Source organism: Pseudophryne corroboree, chromosome 4 (assembly GCF_028390025.1).
Source record: "Pseudophryne corroboree isolate aPseCor3 chromosome 4, aPseCor3.hap2, whole genome shotgun sequence".
Taxonomy (NCBI): domain Eukaryota; kingdom Metazoa; phylum Chordata; class Amphibia; order Anura; family Myobatrachidae; genus Pseudophryne; species Pseudophryne corroboree.
Genome location: NC_086447.1, coordinates 368,778,173 through 368,801,002, shown reverse-complemented (window position 1 = coordinate 368,801,002; position 22,830 = coordinate 368,778,173). Strand labels below are relative to the sequence as shown.

Sequence of the window (22,830 nt, the reverse complement as noted above, 5' to 3'; positions counted from 1 at the left end):
CGGAAAATGAAGGCGCATGCACAGGTCAGGTGCTGTGCATGCGCCCGTATCCTTTTAGCTATTGCGGTTGGATCGCTTACTGCTTACTGTGATCCAACCTGAATTAGGCCCTCTGTCTCCAACGATTCAGATGAGTCTCTGATTTCATTTGGCTCAGTTTTGAATGAGTCTCTGTTTTCGTTTGGCTCAGTTTCGAATGAGTCTCTGTTTTCATTTGGCTCAGTTTTGAATAAGTCTCTGTTTTCGTTTGGCTCAGTTTTGAATGAGTCTCTGTTTTCATTTGGCTCAGTTTTGAATGAATCTCTGCTTTCATTTGGCTCAGTTTTGAATGAATCTCTGCTTTCATTTGGCTCAATGTTATTCTTTCTGAAATAAGGCAGTACATTTTCAGTGAAGAATGCATCCAGTGTGGCTTCTGTCTGTACCCAAAAATCATTGTCAAAATATACAGGAACAATGGTGGTCTCTTTATTTGTATGGACCAGCAACTCTGCATAAGAAGTTTCAGTTATTGCCATATGGCACTGAATTTGGGTGTAGTAGGCATGGTCCCTCCGTAGGATGTAAGAGGGATCAATCCACGTCAGACAGAAAGAACGGTGTTTGCTGGCCTGTCGCAGTGTGCTATCAGGGTGCTTGTATAAACACTTCACCAGTAAGGGCCAGCTGCCTTCTTTTCCACTCCTGTCTATCACCTTCCTGACTAAACTTACCAGCCAAGGCTTCTTTGGGTGGCTGAGCAGGCCCTTGTCTTCCACTTTTAGTTTCAGTTTGTATTTTTCCAAATTCAGCTTTTTGAATTTATGAATGGCCTCCTCTTCCATACGTCTTATCCTCTCCTGGAGTGCCTTCGATTTCTTATGTCGTGAACTCAGCATAGCTCGCAGCTGTGATACGGGCATGCGCTCATTTTCATTCTTTGTGAACCGACTGTGAATAATCTCATGTACTGAAGATGCCATCATGCAATTCTTACACTGACTACTCCAAACAGGTTCCTGTTTATCACGTTGAAGAGATTTTTTAGGTCGTTTTCTTCTGTTGAAAGGCACAAGGATACTCCAGATAGATAATTTGGGTTTACGGCGCCGGCGGGCAATAGTTGTAGAATGCCTCTTGGAGTGTGAGGCTAGTTTGATCTGGGTTATTGGAGGATGTGTGGTGCTTGTTTTTGGACCAGATTTTCTTTTGAATGATTTGGAAGTCTTCACCTTGGAAGACCGAGTAGGTTTGTTCCGTCTGGCTGATGCAGATTTCTTTATTGGAGCCGCAGGATTGGCTTGTATAGGAACAGGTTTATCCTGAATGATTTTCGTATGTTTCTTTTTATTCTTTTTTTTCTTGGTGGCTGGAGTAGAATTACTCGGTGGGTTTGTAGAAGATTTGATTTTACTTTGTGCAGAGGGGTTGCATTGGGGAGGTTTCTTAGATTTGCTCTTGATGCTTGGAGGATTTTTGCCCTGACCATCTGTCGTTATTGAAGATGTATTACACCGTTTGGCTGATGCAGATTCCTTTTTAGGAGCCGCAGGATTGGCTTGTATAGGAACAGGTTTATACTGGATGATTTTCGTATGTTTATTTTTATTCTTGGTGGTTGGAGTTGAATTACTCGGTGGGTTTGTAGAATATTTGATTTTACTTTGTGCAGAGGGGTTGCATTGGGGAGATTTCTTAGATTTGCTCTTGATGCTTGAAGGATTTTTGCCCAGACCATCTGGAGTTATTGAAGATGTATTACACCATTTGGCTGATGCAGATTCCTTTTTAGGAGCCGCAGGATTGGCTTGTATAGGAACAGGTTTATCCTGGATGATTTTCGTATGTTTCTTTTTATTCTTGGTGGTTGGAGTAGAATTACTCGGTGGGTTTGTAGAAGATTTGATTTTACTTTGTGCAGAGGGGTTGCATTGGTGATATTTCTTAGATTTGCTCTTGATGCTTGGAGGATTTTTGCCCTGACCATCTGGAGTTATTGAAGATGTATTACACCGTTCGGTTGGATCTAGATTGTTAACAGGGTTTATGGAAGACACCTGCTCTGTGCATGGGGCAGGGTTGCTGGGAAGTAAAGGAGAATATCTTTGTTTACTCTGTAATAAAGGCTGGATGTTAGTAGATAGTGGAATTGTTGTTGACACTTGGTATAAACTCCCTGTTGCTAGGCAATAAATATGTCCTGTTGCTGGACACTGCAGATAATCCATATTAGGATTGGATGGGTTTGATGTTAAAGGCAAGAATAGGTGGGATTCATCAAAGATCGGGATGGCTGCTGCTGGGCGCTGCATGGCCAATGTAGAGGTAAGGGGCTATTATAATGGAAATTTAGGAGCTGATTCAAGCACTATGGTAGCACTGAAGTTCAGCGTTTGTTCATTGTCTGTCACTTCCTCTTCTTAGATTACTCTAAAGGAAAAAAAACAAATTTGGTGAGATCTGCATCTTCTCCATGTGACACCCCTGCTACCGTGTACACTGCATACATTCATGGAAAGATCAAAAAGGATAGACAATTTTCAGTGCGCTCTAGGAATAGGCAGCTAGTTAATGTACCAATCACACAGAGGTAACTCTCATATATACCTCCACCAAGAGAATAATCTCAAGCAAACTGCAAAATGTTGTGATAATACATACAAGCGCCCAATAAAGGGACCGACCGTAGTTCAGAGTCCTTCCATAAATGATTTTCAATGTTATGCAACAAAGAAAAGAGTGCATATAGTGATGTACCGTTTTAAAATTTAATATACAATCACATAAAACATACGGCAGTTCTACAAGCATGAGGATTTATATTCCACGGCAACTGCGGCTGTCACTTCCTCGTTCGTCTGGTCTGCAAACTATCGCACCTGGTCTCCCCTTGGATGTTAAAAGCCTAACATCCAAGGGGAGACCAGGTGCGATAGTTTGCAGACCAGACGAACGAGGAAGTGACAGCCGCAGTTGCCGTGGAATATAAATCCTCATGCTTGTAGAACTGCCGTATGTTTTATGTGATTGTATATTAAATTTTAAAACGGTACATCACTATATGCACTCTTTTCTTTGTTGCATAACATTGAAAATCATTTATGGAAGGAGTCTGAACTACGGTCGGTCCCTTTATTGGGCGCTTGTATGTATTATCACAACATTTTGCAGTTTGCATACATACATATTCATCATCTATACATCTATTTTACATGTGCTTGAACCTTTTCTATACATAACATATTTCCAAAGCCCTTTTTCCTACATAGTCAACTCATTCCTATTTTTTAATTTCCCAGGTAATGTTGGTGAAATATTGAAGAAAAAATGTAATTTGAGCAATTAGTTGTTATAAACCGCCCACATTCTTCAGCTGGTCCCGACTATTGGGGGTAATTCCAAGTTGATCGCAACAGGATTTTTGATAGCAACTGGGCAAAACCATGTGCACTGCAGGGGAGGCAGATATAACATGTGCAGAAAGAGTTAGATTTGGGTGGGTTATTTTATTTCTGTGCAGGGTAAATACTGGCAGCTTTATTTTTACACTGCAAATTAGATTGCAGATTGAACACACCACACCCAAATCTAACTCTCTCTGCACATGTTATATCTGCCTCCCCTGCAGTGCACATGGTTTTGCCCAGTTGCTATCAAAAATCCTGCTGCGATCAACTTGGAATTACCCCCATTGTTAGGCGACCGGGACGCTGCATTTTATTGCCACGGTGGATTATGGTCCTAGCCTTCACCATGGCAGCCGAGCCCAAAGCTGCTGCACTACCTGATGATCCTTTATTGGTTGGTAGTTTATCCCATAATGGCTGGTAGTTTATCTCTCTCTACTGTATCACTCTCCAAGGCTTGTCCCCATATGCCCATGTTACATCGTCATATCAAATTCTAACCATAATGTCATCTGGTAAATGGTTCAGTGGTCACAGTACGTAACAATTGGCTTGATTCCGGTTTGTAAGCAAAGCAAAAAAGCACACAACTGAGCAAAACCACGTTGCACTGCAGGTGGGGCAGATGTAACATATGCAGAGAGATTTACATTTGGGTGGGTTATATTGTTTCTGTGCAGGGTAAATACAAGCTGCTTTTGCATGTAGCCCGCAAATGTTAGAAAGCTTTATTTTTACACTGCAATTTTGATTTTAGTTTGAACACATATCACCCAAATCTAACTCTCTCTGCACATGTTACATCTGCCCAACCTGCAGTGCAACATGGTTTTGCCCATTAGTGCGCTTTTTTGCTTTTTAGACAAACCTGAATCAGGCTCAGTACCATTGAAACTAATGGCTCTGACAAAACTGCAGAGTAATCAGAAGGCAAAATAATCGTAAATCATGGGTTAGTCTAGAGGTTCCCAAAGTGTGTGCTGTGGCCCAGGGGTGTTGCTGTGCTTATGCTGGGGTGGCCGCAGTTGGTTGGTCTGATCAGAGACGGCCCTAGGCATAGGAAAACTAGGCAACTGCCTAGGGCATTTGGTATGCCTATGGGCACAAGCAGCTTCTGCTGATTAAAAATAGGATTTTAATTACCTGCCGGTAAATCCTTTTCTCGTAGTCCGTAGAGGATGCTGGGGTCCATTTTAGTACCATGGGGTATAGACGGTTCCGCAGGAGCCTTTGGAACTTTAAGACTTTTCAACAGTGTGAACTGGCTCCTCCCTCTATGTCCCTCCTCAAGACCTCAGTATAGGAACTGTGCCCGAGGAGATGGACATTCTCAAGAGAGGAATTACTATTAAACTTGTGGCGAGATTCACACCAGCTCACACCATCCATAAACAACATGTCGGTTAACATGGCCTTTAACATAAGTCATGCCAACCAGCATGCATAACGCAACAGCTCTTAACAACTGAACACATGAAAAAATGTGCAATCAAGATAAACGTAATCAGCAGGAAAAATGAGCACTTGGCGGGCGCCCAGCATCCTCTACGGACTACGAGAAAAGGATTTACCGGCAGGTAATTAAAATCCTATTTTCTCTTACGTCCTAGAGGATGCTGGGGTCCATTTTAGTACCATGGGGATATACCAAAGCTCCCAGTACGGGCAGGAAAGTGCTAATGTTCCTGCAGAACTGACTGACCAAATTTTAGGTCGTCAGCAGCCAAGGTGTCAAACTTATAAAACTTAGCAAACGTGTTTTCCCCTGACCAAGTAGCAGCTCGGCAGATTTGCAATGCTGAGACACCCCGGGCAGCCGCCCAGGACGAACCCACTTTCCTTGTAGAGTGGGCTTTTACCGAAGTCGGTAACGGCAATCCTGCCGTGGAATGAGGGTGCTGAATGGTACCCCTGATCCAGCGCGCAATAGTCTGCTTAGAAGCAGGACCCCCAATCTTTTTGGGGTCATAGAGGACAAACAAAGATTCTGTTTTCCTTATCCTAGCCATTCTTGCAACATAAATCCTCAACGCTCTGACGACATCCAAGGATTTTGAGACGGCTGAGGTGTCAGAAGCCACTGGCTGATTGGTTGGTTGATATGAAAAGAAGACACAACCTTCGGAAGAAAATGCTGATGTGTTCTTAGTTCAGCCCTATCTTCATGAAATATTAAGTAAGGACTCTCGTGTGTAAGAGCTCCTAACTCAGACACCCGTCTGCCTGAGGCCAAGGCCAATAACATGACCACTTTCCAAGTGAGAAACTTCAACTCTATGTCTTGTAGAGGCTGAAACCAGTCCGATTTAAGGAACTGCAACACCACATTAAGATCCCATGGCGCCGCAGGAGGCACAAAGGGAGGTTGGATGCGCAGAACCCGCTTTACGAACATCTGGACCTCAGGGAGAGAAGCCAATTGTTTCTGAAAGAAAACTGACAAGGCCGAAATCTGAACCTTGATAGATTCTAATCTCAATCCAGCATCCACACCCGCCTGTAGAAATAGGAGAAGACGTCCTAATTGAAACTCCATCACAGGAGACTTCTTGGATTCATACCAAGATACATATTTTCTCCAAAGACGATGGTAATGTTTGGACGTTACCCCTTTCCTGGCCAGAATAAGTGTGGTAATGACTTCATTGGGAATACCCTTACGGGCTAGGATCTGGCGCTCAACAGCCATGCCATCAAACGCAGCCACGGTAAGTCCTGATAAACTAACGGCCCCTGCTGAAGCAGGTCCTCGCGAAGAGGAAGAGGCCGAGGATCTTCCAGTAATAACTCCTGAAGATCTGGATACCAGGCCCTCATTGGCCAGTCTGGAGCAATGAGAATTGCTCGAACTCTTGTTCTTCTGATGATCTTGAGAACCTTTGGAACAAGTGGAAGTGGAGGGAACAGATACACCGACTGAACACCCACTGGGTCACCAGTGCATACACTGCTATTACTTGTGGGTCTCTCGACCTGGAACAATATGTCGGAAGCTTCTTGTTGAGACGAGATGCCATCATGTCCACTTGAGGAACGCCCCAACAACTTGTTACCTCCGCAAAGACTTCTGGGTGGAGGCCCCATTCTCCTGGATGGAGATCGTGTCTGCTGAGGAAGTCTGCTTCCCAGTTGTCCACTCCCGGAATGAAAATTGGCGACAGAGCTTTTGCATGTCTTTCTGCCCAGAGGAGTATCTTTGTCACCTCTGCCATTGCCGCCCTGCTTTTTGTTCCGCCTTGACGGTTTATGTAAGCTACTGCCATTACATTGTCTGACTGGATCTGTATGGGACAACCTTGAAGAAGGTGTGCGGCTTGATGAAGGCTGTTGTACACAGCTCTCAACTCCAGAATGTTTATGTGAAGGCGAATTTCTTGACTTGACCATCTTCCTTGGAAGCTTTCTCCTTGCGTGACTGTTCCCCATCCTCGGAGACTTGCATCCGTGGTCACCAGGATCCAGGCCTGAATCCCGAACCTGCGTCCCTCCAGGAGGTGAGAAATTTGTAGCCCCCACAGGAGCAAAATTCTAGCTTTCACTGACAAGATTATCCTTAGATGCATGTGGAGATGCGACCCTGACCACTTGTCCAGTAGGTCCCACTGGAAGACCATGGCATGGAAACGGCCATATTGTAGCACCTCGTAAGCCGCTACCATTTTCCCCAACAGGCGAATGCACTGATGAATTGATACTGTTCTTGGTCTCAAAAGTTGTTTGACCATGCTCTGGATCTCCTGAGCCTTTTCCACTGGTAGAAATATTCTCTGTACCTCGGTGTCCAGTATCATTCCCAAAAATGATAATCTCATTGTCGGTTCCAACTGGGTTTTTGGAAAATTGATGATCTAACCGTGCTGTTGAAGCACCTTCAGGGATAATGCTATGCTCTGGAGTAGCTTGTCCCTGGATCTCGCTTTTATGAGGAGATCGTCTAAGTATGGAATTATGTTGACTCCTTGTTTACGAAGGAGAACCATCATCTCCGCTATCACCTTGGTGAATATTCTCGGAGCCGTGGAGAGCCCGAACGGTAATGCCTGGAATTGGTAATGGCAATCCTAAACCGCAAACCTCCGGTATGCTTGATGTGGCGGGTAAATGGGGACATGCAAGTAAGAACCCTTGATGTCCACTGACACCAGAAATTCCTTTTCTTCCAAGCTGGAAATCACTGCTCTCAAGGATTCCATCTTGAATTTGAAACTTTTTAAATAGAGATTCAGAGATTTTAGGTTTAAAATCGGTCTGACCGAGCCATCCGGCTTCGATACCACAAACAGGCTTGAATAAAAGCCTTGGTTCCTTTGTTCGGCAGGAACAAAGGCAATTACTTTGTCTTGACACAATTTGTGTATTGCGTTCAGAACATTTGAGCTGTCTTGAGCGGAAACTGGCAAGGCTGATTTGAATAATCAGCATGGGGAATGTCTTGAAATTCCAACTTGTAACCTTGGGATAATATCTTTAAAATCCAAGGATCCAGGTCTGGACAAAGCCAGGCCTGGCTGAAAAATAGTAGACATGCCCCCACCCAATCGCTCTCCCGCAGAGGAGCCCCAGCATCATTCTGTGGCTTTTGCAGAAGTAGTTGCTGACTTCTGCTCCTGGGAGCCTGAGGGTATTGTAGATTTTCTACCTTTTCCTCTCCCATTTCCTGTGAAAAAAGTAGTAGTTTTAGCCTTTTCGTACTTGTTGGGCCGAAAGGACTGCATAGTATGAGAATGATATACTTTTTTAGCCGGAGCAGCTGCCGACGGCAGAAATGCTGACTTGCCAGATGTAGTAGTTGATATCATGGCATCTAATTTCTCTCCAAAGAGGGCCTCACCATTGTAAGGGAGCGCCTCAATATTTCTTTTGGATTCTGCGTCAGCATTCCATTGACGGATCCAGAGCGCCCTGCGGGCTGAAATCGCCATGGCAGAGGCCTGTGAGCCCAGTAAGCCTACGTCCTTCATAGCCTCAACCAAGTAACCTGCAGAGTCTTTGATATGACCTAGAATTTGCAGCATGTCATCCTTATCGACCGTGTCAATATTAACAATCAAGTTATTTGCCCACTTTTCAACTGCGTTACCTACCCACGCAGAAGCAATTGTGGGTCTGAGTAATGTACCCATAGCAACATAGATGGACTTTAAAGTCGTCTCTAATTTGCGGTCAGCAGGTTCTTTTAATGAAGCTGACCCCGGGGCAGGCAAAATTATTTTCTTTGACAACCTAGAGACTGAGGTGTCTATCATTGGGGGTGACTCCCACTTACGCCTATCCTCTTCAGGGAAAGGGTATGCTACCCGCAACCTTTTAGGGATAGCAAATTTCTTTTCCGGGTTAGCCCAGGATTCCTCAAAAAAGGCATTTAAGTCCTTAGACGGAGGAAAAGTCACCACCTGTTTTTTATTTAATTTAAAATAATCTTTTTCCTCAGGTGGAGGTGTGGTGTCAGGAAATTCCAACACCTCTTTTATAGCGACTATCATACATTTAATACTCTTAGCCAGCTTGGTATCTACCCCCCTCAAATCCCCAGTGTCAACATCAGTGTCGGAATCTGTGTCAGTGTCCTTTTGCATAATTTGGGCCAGGGACCTTTTCTGGGAACTGGAGGGGTCCCGAGTGGACGTTGTAGGTGAATCAGCAAATAAAGCATCTTCCACAGACTGTCTCCAATGCTTTGTCTGTTCTTCAGACTCAGAGAATTTCCTTGCTAGTTTAGCCATATTACTCTGCAGCTTTCTCACCCACACATGCTCAGAACACTCTTGTGCCTCCAAAATGGGTTCCTCTGGGGAACTACTTTCTCTAGATATGATACACGCATGTACAGTCACACCACTTACACACACGGGAGCTAATGGGGACAGACCTACACTAATGTCTGTCAGAGGGACCCAGAGGGAATTGCCAGTGCACACCACGCGCCCTATATGTATTACATACAGTGAATATACATATATACCAAAACAGCGCTTTATATCCAATGTGAAGCCCGCAGACTACAATAATTTATGGGCTCCCCTTCTATAACACCCTGGTACTTGTATCAGCGATGTGTGAGGAGAAGCAGCCTGTAGGATCAGCGCTCCGGCGTCTCTGTGAGGAGAAAATGGCGCCAAATGAGTGTTACAAGCCCCGCCCCCTGAGGTGAAGCCCCGCCCCTGTAATGGCACGGTTCAGCCACAGTAATATTTATACTGGCAGGGGTAGTGTACATCAGTGGCTCACATGTACAGGTATGTCATACTTACCGATATTCTGGCTGCTCTTTGCGGGAGAGAGCAGCCAGGTCGGCTCAGCGGGCGGGCAGGGGAGGCTGTGCTGTAAAGGAGGGGGTGGCCGGAGGCGGGACAGGGCGGAGCAAGGGCGGGACGGGGGCGGAGCAAGGGCGGGGTCACAGTGATACCTTCTTTAAGCCACGCACCCCGCTCTGTAATGCTGCGATCACCGGCATTACACTGCAGGGGGCGTGGCTATGATCGACTGCCCGGACCGCCCACTTTACACACTAAGTGGGCGGACGGGCAGGGGGGGACCCCGCAAATCGGGAGACTTGCCTGCTCTTCCGGGGGGCCGGGAGGGTCACCCGATTTTCGGGAGCCTCCCGGCCATTCCGGGAGAGTAGGCAAGTATGATGTATGTACATTTTGCCAGTGAGAGTAAGGATTTATCATGTCCCCCCACCTCCGCGCGCTCTGCACCCTGTGCTGAGAGACATGTTGCTGCGCAGCATCCCGCGCTGTGCTGGTACCTTTATGCCGCCATGATGACCGGAGGGCCCCTCTCTGCAGGTCTCCGGTTAATACTCACCAGCCTTCTGACTTCTGGCTCTGTTAGAAGGTGGCGGCAGTGCTGTGGGAGTGAGCAGCAGCCAGGCAAGGGCTGTGTTCAGTACCCTTCAGGAGTTAATGGTGTCCTGTCAGCGGAAGCAGAGCCATTAAACTAACTGAGAAGTTGGTTCCTACTTCCCCCCCTAAGTCCCACGAAGCAGGGAACTGTTGCCAGCAGCTTCCCTGTAAAATAAAAAACCTAACAAAGTCTTTTTCAGCAAAACTCAGTAGAGCTTCACTGATGTGCAGCCAGTCTCCCGGGCACATTTTCTAAACTGACGTCTGGAGGAGGGGCATAGAGGGAGGAGCCAGTTCACACTGTTGAAAAGTCTTAAAGTGCCAAAGGCTCCTGCGGAACCGTCTATCCCCATGGTACTAAAGTGGACCCCAGCATCCTCTAGGACGTAAGAGAAATGATATGCGGCATACCTATATTCTGTGTGTGACTGCGGCTGTATCTGCATACAAAATGCTATGTTACAGTGTATTCCTGGAATCACTCTAAGGTAGCATTTCGTATGCAGATACAGCCACAACTGTACGCAGAATATAGGCATGCCGCATACAATTTTAATCAGCAGAAGCTGCTTGTGCATCCTAGCCACATAATAATGCACATAAGACACATTTTCATCATAAAAGGTGCCCGATGCTAGCAGAGCTGCCAGCTGACTCGTGCCGGGCATCTCCTGCTGCATAGTGTATTGAGGCAAGATGGACACATCTGTATCCAAGCAGAGGCAGAGGTCACAGTGTTAGCGGCCATGTGAGTGCTGTGTGCGGGTGGGTTGGTTGTGCAGTAGTGTTCGGCATATGTGTATAGGGCATTATGTGTGTCATGTGTATAAATACTGTACATTAATAATGTGCGGCATATGTGTAAGGGGCACTATGTGTGTCATTATGTGTATAAGGGCATTAATAATGTGCAGCACATGTGTAAGGGCCATTATGTGTATAAGTGCATTAATAAAGATTGGCATAATGTGTAAAGTGCATTATGTTTATAAAGACATTAATAATGTGTGTCGTATGTATAAAGTGCATTATGTGTATAAGGGCATTAATAAAGATTGGCATAATGTGTAAGGAGCATTATGTTTATAAGGACATTAATAATGTGTGTCATATATGTAAGGGGCATTACTGTATTGTATTATGTGTATAAAGGCATTACTAATGTGTGGCATTATGTGTGTAAGGTGCTTTACTGTGTGGCGTAACGTATAGAAAGGGCACTACTGTGTGGTCTGATGTGAATAAAGAGCAATATGGTGTGGTGTAATGTGAATAAAGAGCATTTCAGTGTAATGTTAGGAAAAACATATATAAGGTAATATATGTGAGGAGTAACATATATAAGGTAAAGTGGTATGACTGTGTGATATTATATGAATAAGGGACACTATCGCATGATAAAATATGAATAAAGTTGCACTACTGTGTGGCGTAATTTTAATTGGGGGGTACTATTGTGTGGCCATGCCCCTTCCCAGCAGGAAGGAAAGCCTGGCAGCGAAGGCAGTCGGGTCGCCGACATGTTTTCCGCCTCAGTGACCGAGTGTGACATCACGCCACTGCCCCGAAAATGGCCCCGCCCTCATTTTTGCTGCATTGTCCCTACCTGTCAACCACGCAGAGGCATTTGCATCACTGAGATGTGATCACATCACCCCGGATGGCGCACGTGCATAGCGGACCCTGCGCATGCACACTGCGCCAGGACCTGGAGTAATCCAATCACATCGCAGCAGTGTCAGCTGCTGAATAAGGCCCTCAGATCGCTAGTTAAGAGGGATGGTCGTGACGGGTGATGTCTGCCGGTTACCTTATTATTAAAACACCTATTCTGCCACCACCAAGAATTTGGACTGGGTGATGCCACACCCACTGCGTCTCTTCGGTTATGATTTACCAGAAGAATATACCTTTGAATCAGTATCTTATGACCTTTGGAGGTCGTGAACTTAAGAATCACTGAGTATCAGAATTAAAAATTAGGTTTTAATTTTAAGTAAACACTTCTAAGCTTATGGTTACAAAAGGTTACAAAGATTATAATAACTATTAAAAGTTCACACAAGTTACGACAATTTCAAGATCAAAAAATGAATGAGGGAAAAACAGAGTCTCTTACTGGAGCTTGGTTGGATTTTGATTGATGGATCGCCTCACGAAAATTAACAATTTCTTTTACTTACTTCATGGCAGCCATACGATGGGTTAACGACCTATTCCCCTAGCATAGACAGGAGGTTCTTTCTTCTAATACATGCCCACTTTGGCTATATGAGTGTGCCCCTCCCCCTATTCCCTGTCTTTTTTCCTGTCTCCTAGTAGTATAGACAGAAGTAGGTTTATTATTTTTGTAGTGCGGCGGTGCTGCTGTTTGGGGCTCCTAAATTAGTTTATAGGCCCTTTTTATAGTGAATATGGCAATTCGGAGTACTTACAAGCCTGTGGTATTCAGTTAAGTGAGCAGCGTCAGGGCTGGAAGCTCACTATGGTGACGCGGCTTCTGGGGGCGGAAAGCCGTGCGTTACAGATCCTCCAATAGCCGGGCGGAAGTGAGCGGCGTCAGGGCCGTATGCTCACGGGGGTCACACAGCTTCTGGATGTTACATGGAAGGCTGCATGTCACTCCCTTACTGTGGCCGGGCGGAAGTGAGTGGCGTCAGGGCTGGGTGCTCACAGCGGTAGCGCGGCTCCCATGGATGGTCCTGGTAGTCAGCGCGGCGCCAGTCTGCGCATGTGCAGGGACCAGAGGAGGTAGTGAGCGGCGTCAGTGCCAAGAAAGCTCACATGATTTCATCACACAGTCTCAAGTGATTGCTCAGCTGGAGTTTCAGGAAGTGATTGCTCAGCTGGAGTTTCAGGAAGTGATTGCTCAGCTGGAGTTTCAGGAAGTGATTGTTCAGCTGGAGTTTCAGGAAGTGATTGCTCAGCTGGAGTTTCAGGAAGTGATTGCTCAGCTGGAGTTTCAGGAAGTGATTGCTCAGCTGGAGTTTCAGGAAGTGATTGCTCAGCTGGAGTTTCAGGAAGTGATTGCTCAGCTGGAGTTTCAGGAAGTGATTGCTCAGCTGGAGTTTCAGGAAGTGATTGCTCAGCTGGAGTCAGTGGGCTGCCTGTGTAAAGCAAGGTAAGATTTTCTGTTCCCTGACACTGTGAAAGTGCATGTCAGCAGTTTGCAGCATGGATGAGCCTGTGTCCCATAAGTCACGTGATAAGGTCCAGCCGAGGTAAGTCCTCATAGAGGACTACTTATGTATATTCTTGCTTTTAGATAGTTAGGTGATTAGGTATTTCTTTTTTCTTTTCTTTGAATATATTCTCTGCAGTGTGTCTCAGCCAGCTAAAAAGAAATTACGCAAGAGAAAGAATGTGGCCAGAAAATGTCCGGCATGTGATCAGTTCTTTTCTGGGAATCAGGAGGATGTTATATGTAGTAATTGCATGGAGGAAACTGCGCCCAGTGTACCAGTGAAAGCTTCTGATCAGCTCACTGAACTGATGGTGTGGATGAAAAAAATCCTTTGTTACCAAGGAAGAATTTATGCATGGGCCTAAACGGTCTAGGTCGCAGTCTAGTCTAGATTTTGATGAAGAGTCCCCAAATTTATCACTGCAGGATGATTGGGATAAGGATTCCAGTGTAGAATCTGGACAGGTTCAGGATGATGACAGGTCATTTAATACCGAGTTGGTGGATGTCATGCTTAAAAACATCTACAAGACAATGAAATATAAGGAATCTGTTCAGGAAGGCGAACAAGATCCTTTATTTGAGGATAGGACAAAGAAAGCGAGGTCCTTTCCTGTGCACAAGGTGGTAAAGGACATCATTCGTAAGGAATGGCTGCAGCTAGATAAAAGGGTTGGCAGTTTTAAGAAAATTAACCATATGTATCCAATTGTGGATGAGGAGTTCCTTATGTGGTGTGGTGTTCCTAAAGTTGATGCGCCGGTGGCGGAGGTAACAACTAGAACCACGATACCCCTTGAAGATGGCGCGGTGTTGAAAGATTCTATGGATAAGAGGATGGAAAATGCTCTGAAAAGGTTGCATATTTCTACATCTGTGTCCTTAAAATCTGGTGTGGCCATAGCCTCTGTGTCCAGAGCCTTGAGGTTATGGTGTTCTATGATGCAGACAGATGTACAAGATGATGCTTCTAGAAATTGTCTTTCAAAAAATTTTAGTATTATACAGAGAGCAGTGGAGTATATCTGTGAGGCGTCGCTTGATGTTCTGGAATTTTCCACAAAATCAATGACCTCAGGTATTATGGCCAGGAGAGCGCTGTGGTTGTGATCTTGGGCAGCGGATGCACATTCTAAAAATAGGTTAGTTACGCTTCCTTATGAGGGATCATTGTTGTTTGGAAACAAGCTGGAGACTATGATTCAGAGGATGTCAGGTGGAAAGTCGGTGAAATTACCACAGGATAAGCGTAGCAGGTATCCAGCTTCGTCTTCTAGGCAGCAATTTAGGCAAGCAAGATTGTACAGGCCTGGCCGTCCTTATGCAGATCGATTCAGACGTCAGTATGAGGACAGATGTAATTCAGGTGTGACACGTCAGTCCTTTCGTAGAGGATATAGAAGAAGTGGTCAGAGGCAATGACGGTGTATGTCCCCTTACATCAACACCAGTAGGGGGCAGAATCTCGGCATCTGTCGGCAAATATTTCCGACAGATGGGTTCTGGATATTGTTTCAGAGGGATACCGTCTCGAGTTCACGGCAATTCCAAAAAGGGACAAATTTGCAAAGTCAAGAACACCATCTTTAGTTCAAGAGTTGGCTGCCCTAGAAGAAAGTCTCCAATCACTATGCTCCTCAAAAGTGGTGGAGGAGGTTCCAGTTGTAGAGAGAGAGAGAGAGAGAGAGAGAGAGAGAGAGAGAGAGAGAGGGGATTCTATTCTCGTCTTTTCCTAGTGAAGAAGTCCTCAGGTGGCTTCAGAACAATTCTAGATTTGAGGGATCTCAATCAAAGAATACAGAAAAGAAAATTTCATATGGAGACGCTAAAGTCAGTCCTATTGGGAATAAGGAAGGGAGATTTTTTGGCATCAATAGATCTCAAGGATGCATATTTCCATATTCCAATCAGGAGAGAAGACAGAAAGTTCCTAAGGTTCTGCATAGAAGGAAGGCATTTCCAGTTCACGTGTCTGCCGTTCGGCCTCACGTCGTTGCCGAGGGTGTTTAGAAAGGTATTGGTAACCCTGATAGCCTGCCTCAGAGAAAAAGGGATAACTATTTGGGCATACCTCGACGATCTTCTTTTAGCGGCGAGTTCAAGAGGAGACATACAGCAAATGTTAGATCAAGCCTTGGCCTTTCTGCAAATTCACGGTTGGCTAGTGAATTGGTTCAAGAGTTGTTTGGAGCCGACACAAGTTCTTAAATTTCTGGGTGTCCTTATATATACGCGGCAGTATGTGGTCATGCTTTCAGAGGACAGGCGTACGGAGATACAGGTGCTGATCCACTCTGTTCAAAGACAGGACAAATTTCCTTTTCACATAGCATTGCGTCTATTAGGGATGATGTCTTCCACGATAGGCGTTGTGCAGTGGGCAAGGTGGAGAATGAGAGTGTTGCAATGGGACACCCTGAAATATTCAAGGAGCAAAACTCCTTTGCATCATCGAATAAGACTAACAAAGGAGGCCAAAGATTCACTGTCCTGGTGGAAGACCAGTCAAAATTACGAGCAAGGGGTGTCACTGATGGAGCCCCTGTATGTAGTTTTAACTACGGACGCAAGTCTAACAGGTTGGGGTGCTCACCTGCAGAGGCAAAGTTGTCAAGGAGAATGGTCACCGACAGAGGCAGGTTATTCGTCAAATCAGCGCGAGATGAGAGCGGTGTGGTTGGCCATATGCGAATTCCGGGATCAACTTATAGGGAAACATCTAAGAGTCTTCTCGGACAACGCGGCAGTAGTGGCTTATTTGAATCACCAAGGTGGGACAAGGAGTCGAGCAATCATGTTGGAAGTCTCGTATATCATGCAGTGGGCACAAAAACATCTGAAGTCCCTGAAGGCTCTACATGTTCCAGGCGTAGACAACGTGTTGGCAGATTATCTCAGTCGAAATAAAGTTCAGTCCGGGGAGTGGGAGTTAAATACTCAAGTATTCAAAAGTATAGTAGACAGGTTCGGGCAACCCGATATAGATCTCATGGCTACCGACCTCAACACAAAGTTGCCTCGATTCTTCTCGAGGTATTACCTTCCAGCGTCAGAAGGAGTGGATGCCCTGTCTCTAGCGTGGGAGTTCAGACTGGGGTATGTCTTTCCTCCTTTTCCTCTCATAGCCAGAACACTGAAGAAGATCAGAGAAGAGAGAGCGGAAGTAATTGTAGTAGTCCCTTATTGGCCGAGAAGGACTTGGTTTCCAACAGTACAGAGGATGTCAGTGGAAAAAATGTGGAGGTTACCAGTAGGCCGGAGGCTGTTGCATTAAGGCCCTCTAGAATACCCAAACCCGCAGTGTCTTCAGCTTACGGCTTGGAAATTGAACGGAGTTTACTAAAAAGCAAGGGTCTGTCCGAATCGGTTGTTCAGTTGCTTTTAAAGGCCAGGAAGAAGGTCTCTACAGACGCTTATTATAGAATATGGAGAGCTTTTATTGTCTGGTCGGAAGATAAGTTTGATGTGTTGAAAGCTGAAACCGCACAAGTTCTGCAGTTTCTTCGTGACGGATTTGTCAAGGGTTTGGCAGTTTCAACTCTCAAGGTGCATATATCAGCTCTGAGTGTTCTGTTGGACAGAAAATTATTTCAGGATGAGTTAATTGAGAAGTTCTGTCAAGCCGTTAAAAGAATAAGAGCAAGAGTTAGGTCGATAGTGGCACCCTGGGATCTAAATTTAATTTTAAATGCTTTGACGCAGCATCCGTTCGAGCCGTTACAAGAGGTTGGGGTGAAGTTTCTCACTTGGAAGGTAGTTTTCCTTACTGCCGTTACCAGTGGCGTAAGTTCGTCCCAGTTGCCCGGAGGCAAGATAAATATTGGTGCCCCCCCCTATTTCCTATATTAAGATAAATAAATGTATGCATGTGTGCGTATGTGTGTGTGTGAAGTGTTCTGAAAAAAATGTATATACTGTATTTATACATTTAATTGTCTTTTATTTTAAATCACACAATTCTTAGCAGTCATACCCAGGATTAGAACCCATGACCTGTTACACTGACAGCAGACACTTTACTGATGGAGCTATTTGCTCCTGTAGAGGAAGCATGAGAATTCTAACTATATGAAGTTATGTGTAATTGTCAGAGAAGTAACTTCATATAGTTAAAATGCTCATATTTCCTATACAGGAACAAGCAGCTTCATCAGTAAGGTGACTGCTTCCAGTGTAATAGGTCGTAGTTTCTAATCCTGGGTGTAGCCCTTGTAAAATGTGTATATTCAGTATAATAAAGAGGGTGTGATTTGTAAGGTGCAGGGACCAGTGAGGAAGTCGGCCACTGAAAAGACAGCGACAGATATCAATTAACTTAATTCAATGGTGTCACAGAATGGGAGGAGAGGTGCCCCCCTTCAGAGCAGGAGCCCGGCGGCAGATGACTCCGTTGACTCCCAGATTTCTACCTCTGGCTGTTACTTCAGCAAGGAGAGTTGGAGAATTGCAAGCGTTGTGGGCAGAATAGCCATATCTAAGAATATTGGGGGTAATTCCAAGTTGATCGCAGCAGGATTTTTGATAGCAACTGGGCAAAACCATGTGCACTGCAGGGGAGGCAGATATAACATGTGCAGAGAGAGTTATAGGCCCTACACACATGCCGATATTCTGAAAGATATGAACGATCTCGTTCATAAATGAACGAGAACTCGTTCATATCTTTCAGTGTGGAGACTCCAGCGATGAACGATGCGCGGCCCCGCGCTCGTTCATCGCTGATCTCCCGTCGGCTGTGCATGCAGGCCAATATGGACGATCTCGTCCATATTTGCCTGCACTTCAATGCAGCCGGGTGACGGGGGGAGTGAAGAAACTTCACTCCCCCCGTCACTGCCCCCCCCCCGCCGCCGGGTTGCTCGTCGGCCGTATCGGCCGTCGGGCACCTCGGCGGCGCATCGCCGAGTGTGTAGGGCCCCTTAGATTTGGGTGTGGTGTGTTCAATCTGCAATCTAATTTGCAGTGTAAAAATAAAGCAGCCAGTATTTACCCTGCACAGAAACAATATAACCCACCCAAATTTAACTCTTTCTGCACATGTTATATCTGCCTCCCCTGCAGTGCACATGGTTTTGCCCAGTTGCTATCAAAAATCCTGCTGCGATCAACTTGGAATTACCCCCATGATCTGATAAGGTTGTGTTGAGAACAAACCCGTCTTTCCTGCCAAAGGTTGTGTCAGCCTTTCATATCAATCAGGAAATTATCTTACCAGCTTTTTTCCCTCAACCAAAGAATGATGAGGAATGCAGGTTGCATACTTTAGATCTGGTTAGGGCAATAACCATTTATCTGGACAGAGTAAAATCCTTCAGGAAAGAGAAGAGTCTGTTCCTAGTATCTGTTGGGTCACGCAAAGGGTGTATGCCGACAAAGCAAACCATTGCGAGATGGATAAGAGAGCTGATCACGTTCGTATATCAAGAAGATGGTCGTGAAGTTCCGGAGAATATCAAGGCACACTCGATTAGGGCAGTTTCTGTCTCATGGGCTAGGAATGCGCAGGTGGCGATTGAAGACATATGTGCAGCAGCAACATGGTCATCTGTACACACCTTCTCTAGGCATTATGCTTTGGATATTGTTAAAGCTCACTTTGGTAATCAGGTCCTACAACAGGCCTTGGTCTAATTAAATATTAAGCATCAAATGTTTTGTTTTGTGTGAGTCCCTCCCATAATTCAGCTTTGGTATATCCCATCGTATGGCTGCCATGAAGTAAGTAAAAGAAAGCAGTGAATTATGCTTGCGATAATTCCATTTCTTTGAAGTACTTCATGGCAGCCCATGAATTGCCCACCCTGTTTGAGTGTTTTTTCTTCTAGACATAACGGAGACACTCAAAAGACAGGGAATAGGGGGAGGGGCACACTCATATAGCCAAAGTGGGCATGTATTAGAAGAAAGAACCTCCTGTCTATGCTAGGGGAATAGGTCGTTAACCCATTGTATGGCTGCCATGAAGTACTTCAAAGAAATGGAATTATCGTACGCATAATTCGTTGCTTTATATTGAGTGCCCCCACCCTTCTGTTTTTTAACCCTTCCAAAACCAGAATTAATGTTATGGTCCACCGGGCTGAACGCAGGTCTCCGGCGACCAGGATGCTGTGTCTCTTCCGGCCGCCCAGCCTGACAAACCCCACCTGGTGCCTAGCAACCATGGTGTGGTGGCCGCAATGCCTGGGATCCTGGATATAGGCAGCCACTGGCAGCTTTGGGCTCTCAGGCTGGACATGCAGCAGTGCAGCTGCTTGTCATTAGGGATAAACAGCTCCCCTCTCACTGCCTGCTTGCTGATTGATCAACTGCCCTTTATGTACCTTGCTGGCCACTCCCTCTGTGCTGGTTATAGTTTAACCTTATTGTGTAAACCACTGGTCCCTGTTTCCTGAATTGGTCATTGTCCTGTGGATACTCTGCCGGAATCCTGCCCTGCCTGCTGTTACCCAGGTTTGGTGTAGTGCTCTCCATCTGCCAACTCTAGCTCCCTGGCTGCGAACTTGCATCCCATCTGCAGTTATAAGACACTTGCACAGATGGGGGTTTATCCAGCTCGTACCTCATACCTTGGGTAGCCATGTGCCTCACTCTCAGCAGTAATTCAGTGCTATTCAGGGTCTTCAGTCTAGGTGAGCTCCTACTGCTGGAGGTATAAAGTCCAGGGGCCCCCCTAAGTACTGTTGTGCACAATAAGCACTAAGGGAACAGTGGGGGTTGCTATTGGTGAAAACCCTCATGAAGGCTCTAGGTGTTTCACCCAAAAAGTACTGGAGTTTCCCACAACCCCAATCAAGTCCAAGTATTTCCACGCTCATCAAGTCCAAGAACCACAATTCTAAGCAAGTCCAAGAGTCTCACCTTCAAGCAAGTCCAAGGTTCCTACCAATTAATGGTTTGCCCTGAGGCCTCTGAGGGGCACCCAAGCAGATTCCAGGGGCATTTAATTACTTGAAGCTTAAGGGTCTGGAATTTACCAGTATATAGCACTGTGTAGGTTTTATGGGCTTAATCAGGAAGGACAGAACAAATTTGTCTTCCCCTACTTTTACATGATGTCTTCTCTGGTTTGTATGCATGACCCCAAACTACCCCCCCCCCCCCTGCTGTATAGTAAACAGCCTTCTGTCCAAACACCCCAACCTTTGATCAGCATCTGAAACACAATACACACACATTTTGTACATACAGTGTAAGGGCTGCTCAATTCAGATGACATACTCCCAGGCAGTTATTATACATTAATCATCATGCAGATCATATTTTAGGTGTGCGTGGGTCCCTCATCGTCACACTGGCATTGTGCCAGAGTCCACTGTGTATGTGTAGGTGTCCAAGAACATGACTTCTCTACTGTACACGTGCAACTATCCAGAACATTTCCAGGTGATCTCTGCAGCGAAGGCCGACACAGGACTCCGGAGAGGTAAGTATAATTATACGTGTGCAGGGTGTGTGGTGTGGGCACCAGTGACATGCGTTGAAGTGCAACAGAGCCTTTCCTGTCATACTCCAGAGTTATGACTATATGACAGTGTAGAAATATTGTATTATTGTAATCATTTTTATAGGCAAAAATCTGGAGTAAAAAGCTTATGGCAGCACTGCCTCCCCTGCCTATCTTTTCCTCACATCAGTATACAGTATAATGCTGCACCTTTGTATAATGCCACATGAACCCTTGGGCTCATATATTGTGTGTAAATCTGGCTCTAGTACTAGCCAGTGCCTCCTGAGCTGTTTACCTCACTGCACGTCCCTGATGCACTGTACACCCTCCACCCATTATATATATGCCAATGACCAGCGTCTCTATTGTTATGAAACAAACAGCAGGTACATGGAAATGAACAGTGGGGGCTCAATGTTCGTGAAGTGCTGTGTTCTAACAATGTTTAATAACACTGTAGAATGACAACTTTTAAAATTATCTGAGGTCACAGATGTCACATTATCAGACATAATAAACATAGAATAAAGAGAAAAATATTGCATCATATTGAATAATAATAAATGCTCAACAGCAAAAAATGTTCTCACTGTCCTTCAATAGCATGAATGCAGAGTGTGCCCTAGCCTAGCACATACTTAAAAGCACATAAACATATTCTCACCTGAGTCAACGTTTTTATTCCCTCTCACAGTGGTGAATCTCTGTGTGGATCCTGCGCTGGTCTAGGGGACAGTACAATTATTTGATTACAGCTGAACTGCCTTGTTAGCTTGTGTTCCTTTCAGTTTTGTTTTCCTGAGTTTCTGTGACACTTTAACTCCACCTTGTGTTCAGCTGCTGCCAGCAGCAACATACACTCCAACATTTTACACATAAAAATCGATACAAATTCGAAAAGGAGGCGTCGCCACGGGCAAAGGGATGAGATGAAAGGGATAGTCCAGTAGGGCCAGGACTACATATACAAAATCACAAGGATAAATCTCACCGTGTGTACACACCTTTATAGGGGTCTATTTATTAAGCCTTAGATGGAGATAAAGTGGACGGAGATAAAGTACCAGCCCTAACTGTCATTTCTCCAACACAGCCTGTGACATGACAGTTAGGAGCTGATTGGTTGGTCCTTTATCTCCGTCCACTTTATCTCCATCCAAAGCTTAGTACATAGACCCCACTTGGCAACCCTGCACCCCGCGCCATCCCCAATAACTCTGCCTATCTGCTCCCCGTTAACTTGCTGCAGTCATCATCGCTCCCCGCACTGCTGTTGACTTGTTTCCGAGCAGCCGGCTCTTGGATCACAGCAGCAGCAGAAGCTGGTAGCCAGGAGGGGGCGTAGCATGCAACTGCAGCACTGCCTGGCTATCTGTATATGGCGGTGCGTGAAGGAGCAGGTATACCCCACCGCTGGCAGTACTGTAGCTAGTGATGGTGGGTCAAAGTAGTGCGGCATGTAGCTAATGCTGCTCACCACTCGGGGGCTCCTCTATTATTGTAGGAACGGCACAGAACAGCTGGGGACAATGGAAGCAGGGCCGTCTTTCCGTATGGGCTCAATGGGCTCTTGCCCAAGGGCCCCAGGAGTATAAGGGCCCTAGGCTGATAGCTGAGGGTCCCCTCTTTCCAGGGGTACCAGATTTTTGAAAATCGTCCTTGGGGAACCGGAGATATCCAACGTGAAAGCAGTGGTCCCCATCCGAGCCTGTTAATTGCTCTTCCCAGCCAGATATCTCAGGTTCTGTCTGACTTAGAGTTTTTCTGAGGGTATAATCCAAAAGCTGAGACTCTCCCCTTTTGCTGGACGCTGGCAGCTTGTCTATACTGTGCCCAGAACCAGAGATATCAGCCTTCCAGCAGCTGGTCCCTGCTCTAGCTCCACGCGCCTGGTATACAGTTTTATATATTCATTGGAGGATTGCTCTGGCTCCTGAACTCTGATCCCCAAGTCCACAAAAC

The 22,830-nt window shown here is 45.6% G+C and overlaps 1 protein-coding gene across 1 annotated transcript; it reads right to left on the bottom strand.

The window, feature by feature from the left end:
• LOC134909570 (uncharacterized) lies at window positions 1–21,646 on the bottom strand. Its single transcript, XM_063916573.1, has 2 exons — window positions 21,533–21,646; window positions 1–2,409 (listed from the first exon to the last, which is right to left on the bottom strand). The coding sequence occupies exon 2, from the start codon at window positions 2,289–2,291 to the stop codon at window positions 84–86; it is 2,208 nt and encodes a 735-aa protein (XP_063772643.1). The 5' UTR covers window positions 2,292–2,409; window positions 21,533–21,646; the 3' UTR covers window positions 1–83.
• Window positions 21,647–22,830: the final 1,184 nt, after the last annotated feature.